Raw genomic sequence first — 18382 nt, 5'->3', positions numbered from 1 at the left:
CTTAACTGAAAAGCATTGACGTCCGTATTATTGGGAAGCTTTTATTTTGTGGGTGGCTTTCGCCTCGAGTTGGCGATTTATTACCGTAATGCCTAGTATGAACAATATTAGGGGCAGCTGGTTTGATTGCTACTTTACGACTGGGTTTTCTCAGGGCACTGCGGTTTCCTCCCACATCCCCAAAACATGCGTGGTAGGTTGATTGGAGACTCTAAAATTGCCCGTAGGTGTGAATGTGAGTGCGAATGGTTGTTTGTTTGTATGTGCCCTGCGATTGGCTGGCAACCAGTTCAGGGTGTACCCCGCCTCCTGCCCGATGATAGCTGGGATAGGCTCCAGCACGCCCGCGACCCTAATGAGGAGAAGCAGCTCAGAAAATGGATGGATGGCTATGTACTTGCATTCGTGTCAGATTAGCCTCATCCAATATGGAAGACACGCTGACGTGTCGTGAAACGGGTCGACTGCGTTGATCGAGGCATCTAGGTCATCATATCTATGCAGGGCATCGCCAGTCCTTCTGTGGTGGAATACAAAGCTAACCGCTAGCATCGCGGTGCTACAGGCTTAGTTTGTGACTGTAGCCGTCAACATGGTGCAACTTGTGGGTTCCCTCCGAAAGGAGTTGGTCGACTCCCTCGCTAAGGCCAAGGTTTTGGTGGTGGGAGCGGGAGGTATCGGCTGTGAACTGCTCAAGAACCTCGTCCTCACTGGCTTCCAAAACATCGAAGTGGTCTGTACCACTTACGTTGCTTTGCCTCTTAGCTTAGCCGGCTAGCATGCTAAGGTCTTTGTGCTACAGACTTGCTAGCTTGCTACCATGTGAAGTCTTTGTGCAGCGCTGTACTGTACATCTCATCTGTGCACAGTTTAGGTGACTGGTTAGGGCTCCTATTAGAAGTAGCATTCAAGCATAGTCATGTATTTTGATTATTCATTTCAACGTAGTATACTTAAATAAATGTCTAGGAACACTTAACGTTCGTGGAATGTACGATCGTCAGAAAAGGTATTTTGGCGCCATTAACACGTCTAAATTCGCCTGAATACTTAGAATAATGTTTACATTTGGTTTTTAGATTCAGTCACATTTATCTGCTCTTACGTATGCAATCACAGGTAAGTCCGATGACGTGATCTTGACACAATGATAGACCGCTCCAGATACAGAATGTGTTTGGCGTTCATAGGGAATTAATAGGACATGTCGCACTGGTACACAAAAATCCCAGCTAGTTAACAGAGGTGGCAAAGGTACTCACAATTTGTACTAAAGTAGAAGTACAGATACTTGTGTTTAAAAAAAAAAAAAAAAAAAGACTGGTGGTTCTAAAATGTAAAACGTGCAGACTGAAGTATACTTGACTACAAAAGTAATACTGACTTATTACTGCCTATCATATACAATACTCGCTTTGATGACTTGACAGTCGAGGGAGGACTGCACACAAAATAGTCTCACACTTGTATTAACTTGCTTAGCGTTCGTAGTGAGAATTAGGAAAAAAAATAGACACATGTTATCAAAACAATGTGTTGTTTCGGCTGTGGTCAAAGTCAAATAATCATACGATAGGAAAACAGTGATCAAATAAAGGCTTTGACAACGGGGCTGGCAGCCTTTCCAGGAGTTTATGTTTAGTTTTTAAATGTAGCTTTATCTGTGGGAATTTCCCTTGTGGATAAATGATCATCTACATCTCGTTTCTATAGTTTTGTGAAATTTGTAAACTGAGTAACAAAAAATAAAATAACAATTTGGCAGTACGTTGTAGCCTTATTAGTGAGAGATCAAATTCATTGTAGACCAGGAAACTGTAAATGTGCACTATTTTTGGATATGTTTATAACGCAGGCATGGACACTTATAGTTTATGTACCGTTAGTGTTAACTGTATACTGTATGTCTGAACCTGCTCTTACCAAAGTATCTAGCACGTCCTTATGGATTGTGTAGTTTATATGTTCCTATTTCTTAATATTTTTGTCTGCAGAATAATAAAAATACTTATTGCTTGGACACATGAGCTTGATACCATGAAATCTTCATTTTACAGATTGACTTGGACACAATTGATGTCAGCAATTTGAATCGCCAGTTCCTCTTTCAAAAAAAGCATGTTGGCAAGTCTAAAGCACAGGTTTGTTCAAAATGTGACAGTTTGAGATACCTGCTATTCTAACAATGCACAGTTGCTGAGTTTGTGACCTAGTAACTGCAGTTAAATATTATGTCTTCATAACCAGGTCGCCAAAGAGAGTGCCTTGCAGTTTTGCCCCTCTGCAAATATCACTTCCTACCATGACAGCATCATGAAGTAATGTTCCTTGTTGTGTATCAAGTTGGCTATTGAAGTGGAAGTCATGCATTATAAAATAATAATTTCCCCCCAACAGTCCTGACTACAACGTTGAGTTCTTTAACAATTTCATCCTGGTGATGAACGCTCTGGATAACCGAGGTACTAGATGCACATCTGGGCTCATTGACCTTGTTTCATTTTTCCCAAGGCGATGAAGATATTAATCTACTTTTTCTCTCTCAGCCGCCCGCAACCATGTGAATAGGATGTGTTTGGCAGCCGACATCCCTCTCATTGAGAGTGGCACAGCAGGATACCTTGGACAGGTCACAGTAATCAAGAAGGTACTGCCTTAAAATTACTCCTCATATATACTGTACCATCACCCACTGTTGTGTTGTGAAATGAAACCACGCAAACAAGCTTAGAATCAAGTTTATGCTTCAAATGTTTTGTTTATTGTCCTCCCTCAGGGAATGACAGAATGCTATGAGTGCCAACCGAAACCTGCTCAGAAGACCTTCCCAGGATGCACTATAAGAAACACACCGTCTGAGCCCATTCACTGCATTGTCTGGGCAAAATATCTCTTCAAGTGAGTCTGATTCAACTATGAATTCAAGAACTATTATTGACTGAAATACAAATCAAGATGTACCATCAGTTGTTGAATAGACGACCAAAGGTGCTCTATAAATTAAGTGCATTTACCATATGTTTTTCCAGCCAGCTATTTGGAGAGGAGGATGCTGATCAAGATGTGTCACCTGACACAGCGGATCCAGAGGCTTCATGTGAGTTTGGGCTTTTTCCCATTTAGTGATTTATTTTTTACAAAATTCATCAAGACGTTGACTTGAAGGGACTCCATCTCAGGTTGGCTCTCTTCATTTGTGTGGAGTCGCTGTTCATTGCAAATATGTACTCTATGCATCTAGAGCAATCTTACACAGGAAAGAACTTTGCGTGTGAACAGTGTGTGTTCTTTAATACAGGGAACCCTGAAGAAACGGCAGCTCGCGCCACAGCCGCAGAAAAGGATGGAGACGTCAAGCGTGTCTCTACCAAGCAGTGGGCCCGCAGCAACAAATATGACTCTGTCAAACTCTTCAATAAGGTACCAATTACCAGCCAGGCCAATTGGCAATACTGACTGCAGTGTTCACTTAGATCTGCTTAGGCAATATAATATGTCTGTCCACATAATGCGGTTGTTCTCATACCTATATGGCTCAAGTTGAAATGAATAGAGTGTCACTGTTAAACTGTTGGTTCTGTTCTCCAGCTTTTCAAAGATGATATCATGTACCTATTAACTATGGACAAACTGTGGAAGAAGAGGAAAGCTCCTACACCACTAGACTGGCAGAAGCTGGAGAAAACTGGTGTGTTGATAAAATGTTTTTGTATCAGATCATTCCAGCAGCCATTGTAACTTGCTTAACCTAATGTATGAAAATACTGCACTGGTAAAGGTGATTTATGTATGTATATTTCGTGTTATTCAGTATTCAATGCCATGGTGTGTTTGAGTGACTTTGGTATCATTTGCTGTAGGATGTCCTAAGGAAGAGTCCTCCAGTTCAGGTTTAAAGGACCAGCAGGTTCTTGGTGTTTGGGGCTACTGCAAGCTATTCCAGGAAAGCGTGGAGACCCTCCACTCGCTGTTAGACGAGAAAGGAGACGGTGCAGAGCTCGTCTGGGATAAGGTAACCCAACTTTGAATCTCTTGGAAAATTTACAAAAGGGAGTCTTTGAAAATGAAACACGATCGATCTTGTCTGCATTGAGTTTAACGTCCAAGTTCAATATATTTGCATTTAATGATGTTCACAATTTCAAAAGATCATAAGCTGAAGATGTCTGGTGTGGTACACAGAACCACTGTGTATTACACCACACTACATCCATGCATTTCTAGTTCTTATTGGTCACAACACTATGACACACGTTTCCCTGACTTTTTAAATCCACTCAAAGTAGGTCTGCATGATAGTGGAAAAAAATGACAGACATTCTTTTTTTAAACCTGCACAGGATGAGTGTTGGGAAAGTTCATTTTCTACGTGAACTAGTTCAAAATTCAATTCATCGTTCCATCCATTTTCTACCGCTTATCCGGGTCGGGTCGCGGGGGCAGTAGCTTTAGCAGGGACGCCCAGACTTCCGTCTCCCCAGCCACTTCATCCAGCTCTTCCGGTGGGATCCGGAGGGGTTCCCAGGCCACCCGAAGGACATAGTCTCTCCAGCGTGTCCTGGGTCGTCCCCGGGGTCTCCTCCCGGTGGGACGTGCCCGGAACACCTCACCAGGGAGGCGTCCGGGAGACATCCGAATCAGATGCCCCAGCCACCTCATCTGGCTCCTCTCAATGCGGAGGAGCAGCGGCTCTACTCTGAGATCCTCCCGGATGACCGAGCTTCTCACCCCATCTCTAAGGGAGAGCCCAGACCACAAAGTCGATCATCGAACTCCCCCAACAGAACAATGGATTCCCCAGCGGGAGCGCTCTCCAGCACCCCCTCCAAGGACTCCAAAAAGGGTGGGTACTCTGAACTGCTGTTTGGTGCATAGGCACAAACAACAGTCAGGACCCGTCCCCCCACCCGAAGGCGGAGGGAGGCTACCCTCTCGTCCACCGGGGTGAACCCCAACGTACAGGCGCCGAGCCGGGGGGGGCAATAAGTATACCCGCACCTGCTCGGTGCCTCTCACCGTGGGCAACTCCAGAGTGGAAGAGAGTCCAACCCCTCTCGAGAGGACTGGTACCAGAGCCCAAGCTGCGTGTGGAGGCCGGTCCGACTATATCTATTCGGAACTTCTCGATCTCACACACCAGCTTGGGCTCCTTCCCTGCCAGAGAGGTAACATTCCACGTCCCTAGAGCCAGCTTCTGTAGCCGGGGATCGGATCGCCAAGGTCCCCGCCTTCGGCCACCGCCCAGCTCACACTGCACCCGACCCCTATGGCCCCTCCCACAGGTGGTGAGCCCATGGGAAGGGATTCATTGTTCCAAAAATGAATTAGTTCAGTCCACAGTTCATAATTCAAAATTTTGAACTAAGTTCACCGGTCCAAAAACAAACTAGTTCATAGTTTTCTTTTTCAATGTGCCATTGATGGGCTATTACCCTCCAAATACTGGCATTTCATTGTTGTTGCCAACCATTCAGTCCACACTAGTAGGTAGCTGCAGCTTTTACCCTACAATCTCAAAAAGATGAGGAAAAACATGTTGCTTGAATGATGTTTTTTAAAATGAGGAATTAAAACAGGAGTTTTCTCCTTAATGTGCAAACCAAAACATGCAACACAGTATGACAGGAACGATGGTGAAAGGACTGATAACTTTGCATTCCTCGCAGCCTTGGCTGACTATCTGAACAAAATAATCAATCTACTCCTGTATTACAAAACTAAATGGATTCCATATTATCACAGTGTGATCGTACAGTGTTTTAACTAAAGCATTCTGATACAAATAATAAGTTTCCTAGTAATTACATTTAATAATTATGTACTGTATTAAAAAAGAACACAGTCACTCCCATTTACGCAGTGGCACTGATAGCACTTCATGCACTCACGCAGCTGCCGGTGCCTGCCTAATTCCATCAAATAGTAAATGTAGCAGGCGTACATTCTTTCTATTAGCATATCCGAACAGGTCCCTCTGCTGGTCACTTTTAATATTACAGTTGATTCACTGAATATTCCAGTCCACTAACATCGCAGCAGACCCTGCGATGTGATCTCATACACGTGCATCGCGATGACGATGCTCAAATAAAATATCGTGCAGCCCGAACTCTTACTAAATTGATCTAATGCTTTCATAGGTACTGTGAGGCTGTGTTTTGATTGACCTGTTTGAGAATAGTGCCCGCTTGTCTTGTCAGGATGATCCCCCTGCAATGGACTTTGTCACAGCAGCGGCCAACCTTCGAATGTACATCTTTAGCATGAATATGAAAAGTCGCTTTGATGTCAAGTGTAAGTTTTTTTTGCTTTCTATGTTTAAAACACAACTACCTTTAGGGGAACATTTATGTATTTAACTGGATTTGTTGTACCAGCCATGGCAGGTAACATAATCCCAGCTATTGCGACAACCAATGCTGTCATCGCTGGACTCATTGTGCTGGAGGGGCTCAAGATTCTGGCAGGGGAACTGGAATCCTGCCGCACGGTTAGTTTATCCAGCACTCTTTACTAACTACTAGAGGTGTAACGCTTTATGTATTCGTCCCGGTACGGATGTGACGGTCCGGTGCATGCAGTCAGACAATAGGCTCAGCCCGAGTTCATCAAAACTCCAAACCAAGTGGCAGTAATGCAGCTAAAGCTGTTTGCTAGCCGCCTTAAACAACAAAACTCAAGAAGAAGAAAGGTTCGCGTTGCAGCGAGTTCAGCCGACCCACAGCAGCTAGAAGCAGCTACAAAGACACATCGGCTTCATTCAAATCAGCTGTGAGGTTCAGGTTCACTGTGGAATACAACAGCGATGGCGTTCGAGTGGCGGCTCAGGCGAGGACACTGTGTCGGCGCTGTTCAATAGCCGTGCAGTATGTGCATGGAAACACATTGAACACGTTAATCCATATTAGATGGCATCATCCAGATGTGCCTATCACTCGAGCCAGGCAAAAGAAAACGAGTTCAACAACGTATCCCCAATGTTTTCAAGAAGCCTCTAGATCTGAAATTACACAAAGACATCACTAAAGCTATTGGCATATACATTTCAACAGCTATGCGCCCATATGGAGTAGTATGAGACCCATACTTCAAGTATTTATTTAAAGGTGGAAGTGTCATAATTCTGTTCATCCCAATCTAGCCATTTTGACATGTACCGTCATTTAAAAAAAACGTAATTTGTATAATGTGCACCCCCCCCCAAACAATTGTCAAAAGTCACTTGTGTGCATTATACATGGAAATGGGGGGGTGGGGGAATTCACATTTTATAAATGTATGCTGCCATCTACAGGTTATGAAAAAGATGTACACTTTCATTCCAATATGCCACCGGCACCCAGGGGTTATGAGAAAGGTGTACACTTTCATTGTAATATGCCTTCGCCAGGCCGGCACGGTGGGCGACTGGTTAGCACATCTGCCTCACAGTTCTGGGGACCGGGGTTCAAATCCCGGCCCCGCCTGTGTGGAGTTTGCATGTTCTCCCTGTGCCTGGTTGGGTTTTCTCCGGGCACTCCGGTTTCCTCCCACATCCCAAAAACATGCATGTTAGGTTGATTGAAGACTCTAAAATTGCCCGTAGGTGTGAATGTGAGTGTAAACACAATTTTAAAATAAAACTGTTTCACCTGGCACTTCGTTTTCTTTAAAGAATTGTATCCATTTTACAAATTCTGCAAAATTAGAGCAAGTAAATAAAAAAAGTGTTACGTGTTCAAATAAAGTTCTAAACTTCAGAATAATTATTTGAAAAAATTAACAAAATATTGCTATTACTTCGTTTTGATCATATGGGCAGAGGCAAAATCATGCATTGTAAAAATGCATTGCATATATAGGTAGAGGGCTTTTTCCAGAATTTGGAGGTCAACTTTGGGGGTGAGTATTTACATGGGTGCGCATTATACACAAAATTACAGTAATTGTTACCATGGCTGGAGCTTGTATCTGCCACCACAGCACCTGCATTGCATTACGTGACAGACGCATTGGGCCGCGCGGCCCCTTTGCGACTTTTGACGTGCACACGGCAGAAATTGTCACCGCGCGCAGAATGCCGCAGAGATCATCTCTCGTGATTGGTCCGTTGTAAGCACATGCTGTGATGACGTACTCAACTTTCCCCTTGGTTCCTCAATACCGCCATCCTGACTTTAATTTAGTGGTCGCACATACGCTGCCTTCTCGATCGATTTTGCAATATAATTAAACGCATCATCTGGTCATCTAGGTCCATTTGTTCTAGCAGGAACTGTTCCACGGTGGCCATTGTTGTTGCTTTGTTCCGTGTTCCGGAGAGTAAGAACGGCTACCGGTATTGGCCATAAAATGCAGAGGAAACTCCACCCTGTGTTGTCCGAGCCCAGTGCTTCTCAAATAGTGGGGCATTGCGATGCCAGGGGTATGTGAGACCCTGAAGAACATGATTTGCCGTACTAGAATAAAGTGTAATTGCACATCCACTGAGGTAGATGGCAGTCTATATCTCGTTTTGTACTTTTGTACTTTCTTCAATGTTTATAAGGATTAGATTATCCTTTATATACAATGTTATATAGAGGTATACTCGTGGGGGCTGCGTGTCGGGGGGGGGGGGTTCGCACATTTTTTTCTTCTTTCTGGGGGGGTTGTAACAGAAAACAATCGTGAAGCACTGTCCTCGCCAATCTCAGCCGCAGCTGCACCTCCGACTTGGAGGAGAACTGCAGCACATTTTCAAAACAGCGCACGTGGGTTGTGCTCCAGTGTAAAGGCAAACTGCACGCGGGATAGCCACAGTGACGTCGGCGCGGTCACTGCCCGCGCAAGTATAGAAAAAGCCTTAAGTCGTGGATGGATGGCTGGATGGATACTTTATTCGTCCCGTGAGGGAAACTCGATTTCGTAGCTTCATAATAAAGTTTTAAAATCTTGCCACATGACTAGGTGTTTCTTACAAAGAGTGAAATAGAACAAATATCAAGCTTTACACTCACAGGCGCGCACACACGTAATTTTGAAACAATGGTATATGTGACGTTATAACTGCGGAATCTTTTTTAAAAAAAAAAAATGTTGTGTTCCCGGTGACATGTTAAGCAGCTGATATTGGTAATACAGTACAGGGTTCAAATAAGTAAAGCATTGGGTGATTGGTGACGAGATAGTGAAATACAGTATTTATTTACAAACAGCAGCGGCACTAGGGCAATGCTAGCTAGCTCCTCCATTAGCCTTGGGATGACTTGACAGCGCACAGTTTTCTTTTTAAGTATTATTCATAAATATGAATTAATAAATACGCCAGTGAATATTCACTTGAAACAGCACGGTCCATTCTCTTTGTTTCGCGTTTAAACTGGCCGCGTTTGGGAAGCCAGCACGTACGTGGAGTGGCCTGTGTCATTTTGCTGTTGGCCAACAACAAACTATAGGCTACATCCATTCCATTGAGGTCGATTGTTTCAGTTCACCCACTTGTTGAGCTGTTAAACTGAAAAGGTTGCTCGGCCCACTAGTTTAAAAGCAAGAGTTTATTTTGCTTCCCACTGAGTCTTGTGAGTAAATCATGTCCGATGACTTGGCGAATGAGGTCTAAATGATGTACTTCCTCTTCTCTTCCTCCTATGCCGTTAATGCACCCTTTTGGTTGTTTTCTTTGTGACCGTACGCAATAATGTAAAATTGCACATTGTTAAAGCAAGGTGCATGATTATACCAAGGCAATATGTATCACCCACCCCTAAAAGAAACTTAAAATGATGCATTTGGGACTTTTTTGTATTTCTTTTTCAGGTTGTATACCAAAAACTCTTGCCCCAAAACCTGGGTACATAGCGAACTGTGATGTCTGTGAACTGTTACAGCCTTACTAACTACAAACTACCTTACTCTGCTTGACATTTTCTCCTCCCTGTGTGTTCATTTCAAGTTACTGGTGGTCCTATTTGGCTCCTAAGCGTTGACTTGGCGTTAAGAGCAAAACGAATAGCAAAGAGATTCTTAACTCATTCACTGCCAGCCTTTCCAGTTAACATGGATATTTGACTTCTAAAGCTGACATGGAGAGCAACAATTTTAGGTGGAACATGTCAAAAGTTTAGGAACCAGTGGTTAAGATCAAAACCAGAACTTTATAATTGCATCAAGAAAAGTGGTCAGACTTCTCATCCCTCTACCTACTCTGTCCTTAAGAGTATTTTGCTATTCACAAACAAGATAACTGATCAGTGATCCTTAATGATGGCATTTTTTTCCTCTCCTCTCCAGATCTTCCTGAACAAGTGTCCTAACCTCAGGAAGAAGCTGCTAGTTCCTTGTATCCTGGACCCACCTGGCCCCAACTGTTACGTGTGCGCCAGCAAGCCTGAAGCCACAGTTAAACTCAATGTCCACAAAACAATGGTCCTCTCTCTGCAGGACAAGGTGATTTGATAATCTTAGCGTAAACTTTGACAACAAAAGAGGAAATTGCTCATAAGCATTAATGAATCAGCAAACTAGTGATATTTGACAAACACTGATTATTGATGAAATCGCACACTTATGTCGGACCGTTTAAAACGGTCCGACATAAGAGATTTCGAGGTTACAGATGGTACACGATAAACTAATTTGCACAGTGACATAACAATGTCATCACGCGCCACAAGAAGGCACGCTCTGTTAGAACCGTACCACTATTTTTCATTTGATCATTTGATTTTATTTGTTTTTATGGTCTAGTGTTTTTCATACAACTATTTACTGTAAGTATGATTTTACTACTGTGTTGGCATTGGTTAGTGACTTACTTTGAAATCCGGGTTGTGTCACCACCATAAGAAACCGAACGTGAACAGCAACGTAACTTGAACTGAACATCAAATGCCCTTTTTCCTACTGCCTCACAGATATAATAGTCTGGAAGTTTATGTGCTAAAAGCAGGGAGAAATAGGGAAAGTGTAAAAATCTAAGTGGTAACGTGTTGGCAACATTATATATTCCTATTTTATGAAATGGCCATTAGAAAACCTATCAAATTAAAGATGGCTATTATACCTGGATTTAATGAATAGATTTATTTTAATCTAAAATAGTTTTATCGATGCCATTGTCATTTTTTTTCCATTTTATTTCAATGTAAGAATTGAATTATTCGCTGGTCCTTATGTTCCATTCTCTCCACCGCTTATCCTCAATAGGTTTTTAGGTGAGCTACAGCCTATACTAGTTGACTGGACACCCATTTACACCCTGAGCTGATCCCCAGTCAATTGTAGTGCACATTAGGACTGCAGAATAAATCGTTCTAGCATCGTCACCACATTGTACGTGTGCGCAATAGTCATATCGGAGGCTCCGGCACAATGTTCGAGTACTGATACGCAGTCAATCAACTGTAATATTAATAAGTGACCAGTAACAATGTTACGGTAAATTATAACCCAGCAAACAATACACAAACCAGCCCAGGGTGTTAAATACTTTTCTTTTTTTATGATTAATGAGGACACAGGAAACGATTACACGCCTGCATTTACTGTATCGCTCTTCAGAATGTGACGAACAAATGCATGTCGCAACAGATGACACTTAGCGGGAGAGCCACAGTGTTGTTGAAGGGAAAAACGTCATGTGGACACAACAATGTTTTTTGCTTTAACTAATGCACTCAAATATAGAGATGCTCATGCATATGTTAAAACTAAGGTGTAAAATTAATAGATTGATTAAAAACAAATGAATAGTTTTAGGAATGTTCTAATGACGCTATAGTATACAGCGGCTGAAATATGTATTTAACACGTCACCGTTTTTCCCACTAAATATATTTCCAAAGGTGCTATTGACATGAAAATGTCACACGATGTTGGGAACAATCCAAGTAATCCATACATACAAAGAAAGTAGAACAAATAAGCTCAGAAATTAAGTTGTGAAATGACACAGGGAAAAGGTATTGAACACGGCAACTGGTATTTATTTAATACTTTGTACAAAAGCCTTTGTTTGGAATGACAGCTTCAAGTCGCCTCCTGTATGGAGAAACTAGTCGCATGCTCTGGTGTGATTTTGGCCCATTCCTCCACACAAGCAGTCTTCAAATCTTGAAGGTTCCATGGGCTTCTTTTATGGACTTTGAGTTTCAGTTCTTTCCATAGATTTTTGATTGGATTCAAGTCAGGTGATTGGCTGGGCTTTTTTTTCTTCTTCTTTGAAACCAATTGACCAATTTCCTTGGCAGTATGTTTTGGGTCATTATCCTGCTGAAATGTCCACCCTCATTTAATTTTCATCATCCTCGTAGATGGCAGCAGATTTTTGTCAATAATCTCTTGGTACATTTGCTCATTCATCCTTCCTTCAATAATGTGAATTTTTTACTGAAAAGCAGCCCCACACCATCATGTTCCCACCTCCGAACTTTAGGGTGATGTGCAGTGGCATTTCTCCTTCAAACGTGGTGTGCGTTATGGCATCCAAACAGTTCAATTTTGCTCTCATCAGACCAGACTATATTCTCCCAGTATTTAACTGGCTTGTCCTGATGTTCTACTTTATTTCTATGTATGGATTACTTGGGTTGTTCCCAGCATCTGTTGAAAATTTCATGTCAATAGCACCTTTGGAAATATCTTTAGTGAGAAAAATGGTGATGTGTTAAATACTCATTTCAGCCGCTGTAATAGGGCATGAAAAGAAAAGATGTTTACTTCATTTCTGGATGGACTTCATACAAATAACTCCATATACTGCGATCTACTGAACATAGTTTTCTAGAGAGGTAAAAAGAGAAAGTGTTTCACGTTTTGTGTTTGTGGCCCTTTATTTTTTAACATCACAATATGTATCGGAGGGTTACAGAAAACCGCAATGTCATTTTCCCCCACTATCTTGCAGCCCTAGTACACGTCAAAAAACAACCATGCACACTGGAATTCACACCCATCCAAGCACAGGGAGAACATGCAAACTCCACACGGAAGACCTGAGCAGAGATTCCAACCCAGAACATCGCAACTGTGAGACAAACGTGTACACAACTAGACTACCATGCAACCCCATTACCCAAGACAGATGCAAAAACAATGTTTTTAATGGTATCCAACAAATCCCCAAAATATAGTAGGCTGTTTTTTTTTTATATGGACTTTTTCCAGTGTATTGTCTCAAAATTGCTATTCAAGCTTTAATACTAATGTGCAGTTTACACAGAAATAAATATCCATCCATTTTCCTCCACTTATGTGAGGTTGAGTCGCGGGGGCAGTAGCTTTAGCAGGAAGGCGTCCCGGGGGCATCCTAATCAGATGCCCGAGCCACCTCATCTGGCTCCTCTCAATGCGGAGGAGCAGCGGCTCTCCTCTGAGCTCTTCCCGGATGACCGAGCTTCTCACCCGTTCTCTAAGGGAGAGCCCGGACACCCTGCGGAGGAAACTAATTTCCCCTGCTTCTGTCCGGGATCTTGACCCATAGCTCGTGACCATAGGTCAGGGTAGGAACGTAGATCGACTGGTAAATTGAGAGCTTCGCCTTTCGGCTTAGCTCCTTCTTTAGCACAACGGACCGACACGAAGTCCGCATCACTGCAGATGTTCCACAGATCCGGCTGTCGATCTAGAAATAAATATTGTGTTGTAAAATGATTTTCTTTTAGGACAAATTATTTTGGGCTTCTAGTAAAACTTTGTAGCTAATAATACAATAACTTATGTACAATCTTAGGGTTTGGGTCTTTCCCATTACTGACTGCATTTTCTGATATCAAACCAAAGTATGGTCTTATTTAATGCTCTTGATGTATTTTCTTGGTGCTTGTATTTAGATCTTAAAGGAGCGGTTCGGCATGGTAGCTCCAGATGTTCAGATAGAAGATGGAAAAGGGACAATCCTCATCTCCTCAGAGGAAGGAGAGACAGAAGGTAAAGAAGATTGTTGGTCCATTTTGTCGTAATTAACAAGCCCCTTGTGTTTAAACATTTTGCTGTCACACTTAAATTCATGAAAAGGGTGCATTTTTGAGCGATATTCAAATGAATGTACAAAACCTGCATTGAGCTCTGACTGTTAATCTCTCGCTGTCTTGCGCGTTAGCCAACAACAGCAAGTTTCTTTCTGACTTTGGGATCCGTAATGGGAGTCGACTACAAGCTGATGACTTCCTCCAAGACTACACACTCCTCATTAACGTCTTGCACACGTATGTCACCTGTATATTCAGCACTTAATATACAATATATATGGATACACAAAGCACAGCTTTTTTTATATATGGTTCCTGACCTTTCATAAAACTAAACTTTATTTTCATTGGTAGTGAAGATCTAGAGAGGGATGTAGAATTTGAAGTGGTTGGTGAAGCTCCAGACAAACCACCGCCACCCCAAAACAACCAGGAAGAGGTTAACAGTATCACCAATGGCAACAAGGATTCTGCCCAGCCATCTACCTCTAAAGGTCAGTAATATAATGTTTTTTTTCTTTTTGCATGGCTCAGGAAAAAAAAAAAAAGTTTATCTGCGGGTCACTAGTTTGTCACTAGCTTTTCTTAACGCAGTATTGAAGTCATAATTACAATAAATATTTCTATGAAAAAACCCTCAAGGCCATGAAATTAAAAAAACAAAAACAACTTGTATTTCACACATTTCAAACCATCCATCATTGGGTCCCTCCATTTTCCATTGGCTATCCCAAGATGAAAAACTATTTTGCTTTAATATCTAACACACAAAGGCCTTTTTTCCCTTTACATTTTTCAGTCTGACTCAAAATACAAAATTAAACGACAGGCATTTAGACTGAGCAGAAAGAAAGCGTTTACAAACTGGTTCTGACTCCAGCAAAAGCACATGTTCCGTGTCAGACGTAATGCTTAGATTATTATTATTATTTGATGGGTCGTAGTCCGAATTGATTGTGGTGCCAGCAGCCAGCAAACTAATGTAACTTTACAACCAAACTTCTGGGTCTCGTAAACATGACCAGTTACATATTAAAGTCAAGCTCAGTCTCGTGGGCTGGCCCGTTCATTAAATTAAAATTTTTCATCAGAGCCAAAAGTTCCAAAGTGAAAATGCCAGTTTTTCGTTGTTTGTTTGATTCAATAACAAAATGATTCACTTTTTCTTTTCCATTTTTGTCTTTGTCATGTTGTTAATACTCATGCACTCCACCTTTCAGTCCCGGCAGATGACGATGACATTATGGTTGTGGACTCTGATGATGAAGCTGAGGCCTCGTCCAGCTCTGCAGCAGTCACAAGCAGTACTAAGAGGAAGCATTCAGATGCAGAAACTGGCGAGACTTCCACCAAGCGCCCACGGACGCACCAGTCAAGTGCAGCAGCTGCCACTGATGATGACATCATCGCTTTGGACTAAACACCTCTAATTTCCTGGAGGATCACAAACTCTTTGAAATATTGCCATTTTGTTTCAACACAAACGGTAGACTTAAACACACTTTTCTGAAGAACAATTCACGGCTTCTTTTGTTTTTTTGTCCTTCCCCCAGCCAGTTTTCATACTGCTCCTGCTCTTGTCAGATGATTCTGTTAATATAGTCAACATTTTAAAATATTCAGCTTTTTGTTTTTGGTCATTTCTAGTAACTATGAAACAGATCTGTCGATGGTATAAAAAAAAGTGCTTTTTGTATTTTTAAGACATCTACTCTAATGTGATTCAAGTCAGGGGTTTTTGTGCTTTGTCAGTATGAAAAATAAATACTGTTTAAACCAAAAAAATTTCTTGGTATTTAATAGTTAAATGATTTAATGGGCAAAAAAAAAAAAAAAAAAAGACTGTCTCCTACCTGCTTCTTGGTGCTGTTAGTTTCTGGAGCTTAAGGACCAACTTCAAATCTGACCTGTTGGTATGGCGCCAGAGGCGCTTAAGCAGTTGTTGCCATGAGGCCATGTGCGCTACCTCTTCTGTCAGTTTAATTTGTTCGGCTGCAGTGATACTGATATCATCCACAAGGCCGGCAGGTCTTTGGTAATTAACAATTGTGAAGCGTTACCAACAGTGTATTAATCAAAGTTAGCACTGGGGTCTTAGTTTGGCCTCTGGTGCTACATGGGGTCTGGATGTCCAAAAAAAAATCTAATTTGTTTAAAAAGTTAAATATTAAACTCTTTCACATCATGATATGAAATTACATTTGCTCTAAACCATTGCAGATGAGTGGTCTGACCTATATATTATTGAAAATTTTCATACTTCATTGTGATCACATGTTTAAAGGCCTTCAAAGCCTTTTTGGACCAATAAACATGGACAAGACAAACAAGCAGACTTTTTGTGTTGGTCTTTTTTTTTCTGTGGAAAGACTAAAAAAAAAAAATGTTGAATAGGACAATGTCTTTGTCATTGTTTTATGTGTATCTCCCAAATGTTTGAGAACTTTCTCAGGAACATTTATTTTTATCAGAAGATTTCTGTCATGGTTGACAGTGTTGAGCATGAACGACTGTCTTGCTTTTGCTGTCAATTTGTCTGATCTGCAGGGAATTTTAAAAGGTGGGCCTTGTTAAAATGTTGATTTGTCGACAGTGAACCCGCTTCTTACCCGTTTAGGTCTGCTGACATCAGAAAAACGTGTTTTGTGAGAATTCATGGTAGTCCAGTAAATATTTACAGTGTTAAGGGATTAAAGAAAAGGTTTTTGCAGAGTGACAATAGTGATCATGTTGACCAATACATTATTGTGAAACTGGTGGCCCGGGGTCCAGATCCGGCCCGCCACATCCCACATTATGTGGCCTGCGAAAGCAAATCAAAATTGCTAATTATGTTCTATTGTAATAACGTTGAGATATCGCAAGCATTTTTTGTTACCAACCCCTCTTTGAAAAGAAATGTACTAGTTGATTTTTTTTTTTATAGGCTTCTGATCTTAAAAGTAGTTATTCATCAATTTGTCATGTAGTTATATGAGGTGATAATTCCTTTATATGGGTTCAAAGTCATAACGGCCCTCAGAGGGAAGCCATAACTACGATGTGGCCCGTGACAAAAATGAGTTTGAAACCCCTGATATACATGGTTTGTCAAAAGTCACTAACTTTTTTTTAAATTTCGTATCATACGGGCAGATTTGAGCCCATTATCATTTGACAATTTGGCCTTTGCAGTTGTTGTAAGCATATCATTCATTCCCTTTCCCATGGCGCACCACTTGACATTGGAACAAAATTGACGCATGGAAAGAATGTTTTCTGTCAACAACTGCAGTTCGGCGCCAGTTTGAGAAGCTTCCAAGTTTAGTCACGTGAATGACACATGCAAATCAGTCACCTTTTGGCAAAATTCGCCATTTTGAACTCAAAATAGGCCATTTAGGTGAATCGTATAGATTCGATGAGTTTTTCTTGGCGTGGGGTTCGCTGTCGCTGTCGTGGTAGGCTGTTTCGTACTCATTGAATGCTGGTAGCTAGCGGTAATGGTACTTTTACTCCGTTACAATGATCTAAATGTCGCTCGCTACTTTTATTTATAAATTATTGCTAATTTATCAACTATTTCCTGCGCGGGACTACGACTTCGGCATTGGGCGCTGTTTGCGCCAATCTAATTTAAGCGCTAGTGACGTTAAAGTCTAGTTCATCAATCAAACGACACAAGAAAGTCACATGACCTCAAACAACATCTTCTATTGGACTTCCCGGGTAAGGTGTTAACACCAGATGAAACAGCCCGGTTTATTGTCATGCCTAAGTGGCCACCATTTTGGGAAGGTCGTCGTTACCATGAAGGCAACGGCGCGCTACTCTTACTTACATTTAGACGAACAAAAACAACAGGTTTCATGTATTGTAGTATTTGTCTGGCACTGTCTGCCCAAACGTGGATATTTCAGATCACGTATAACCTGAGAAAATATCGTGCAGTAAATTGCAAATGTTTATTTATTTTTTATTTTTATTTTTTGGTTCTATTTACTCAGTACTTGAGTAATTATTTCACTGTGTACTTTTTATTCTTATTCAAGTATTTTTTTGCGGACTAATTTTTATTTTTACTTGAGTCACATTATTGTCAAGTAACAGTAATCTTACTTGAGGACAATGTTTGGCTACTGTCCCCACCTCTGGAGCGGACATCCACTATTGCTACCATTTTTGCTCATCAGATCAGGCAGTGTCGTATTTGTTGCACTGGTCTTTTGTATTTTCTCGTTGAGGTGTTGCGGGTCGTGGCCCTGATTGTGGTCCCAGCGGAACCGCAAAGCACACGTAACATCGGCGACAAGAGCTGATCCGCTAGTACATCTTGTTTTAATTAGGAAACGTGCCTACAATTATCTAATTAGTTTCCGGATGTTAATGTTAAATGTATTAAGCGACGGAGCGATGTTAGGGATTATGTCACAACACAGAATGAACTAACGTCAAATTCTGAAATGGCCAATATA

The 18382-nt window shown here is 41.6% G+C and overlaps 1 protein-coding gene across 1 annotated transcript; it reads left to right on the top strand.

The window, feature by feature from the left end:
- The first annotated feature begins 238 nt into the window (after positions 1-238).
- On the top strand, positions 239-16258 carry uba2 (ubiquitin-like modifier activating enzyme 2). Its single transcript, XM_061677514.1, has 17 exons — positions 239-733; positions 2058-2141; positions 2248-2318; positions 2398-2462; positions 2547-2647; positions 2777-2898; positions 3030-3097; positions 3299-3420; positions 3589-3688; positions 3861-4012; positions 6201-6294; positions 6378-6490; positions 10252-10407; positions 13791-13887; positions 14060-14165; positions 14283-14422; positions 15149-16258. Exons 1-17 carry the CDS (start codon positions 593-595, stop codon positions 15346-15348), a joined length of 1932 nt encoding a protein of 643 aa, XP_061533498.1. The 5' UTR covers positions 239-592; the 3' UTR covers positions 15349-16258.
- The last annotated feature ends 2124 nt before the right edge of the window (positions 16259-18382 follow it).

Source organism: Phycodurus eques, chromosome 5 (genome assembly GCF_024500275.1).
Source record: "Phycodurus eques isolate BA_2022a chromosome 5, UOR_Pequ_1.1, whole genome shotgun sequence".
NCBI lineage: Eukaryota > Metazoa > Chordata > Actinopteri > Syngnathiformes > Syngnathidae > Phycodurus > Phycodurus eques.
Note: the sequence above shows the minus strand (reverse complement) of the source record. Positions and strands in the feature narration are given on the sequence as shown.

Coding starts and splice junctions, on each gene's coding strand:
- uba2 (XM_061677514.1), top strand. CDS start 593: ATGGTGCAACTTGTGGGTTCCCTCCGAAAGGAGTTGGTCGACTCCCTC. Junction 2,319..2,397: donor TACCATGACAGCATCATGAA/GTAATGTTCCTT, acceptor TCCCCCCAACAG/TCCTGACTACAACGTTGAGT. Junction 14,423..15,148: donor CCAGCCATCTACCTCTAAAG/GTCAGTAATATA, acceptor TCCACCTTTCAG/TCCCGGCAGATGACGATGAC.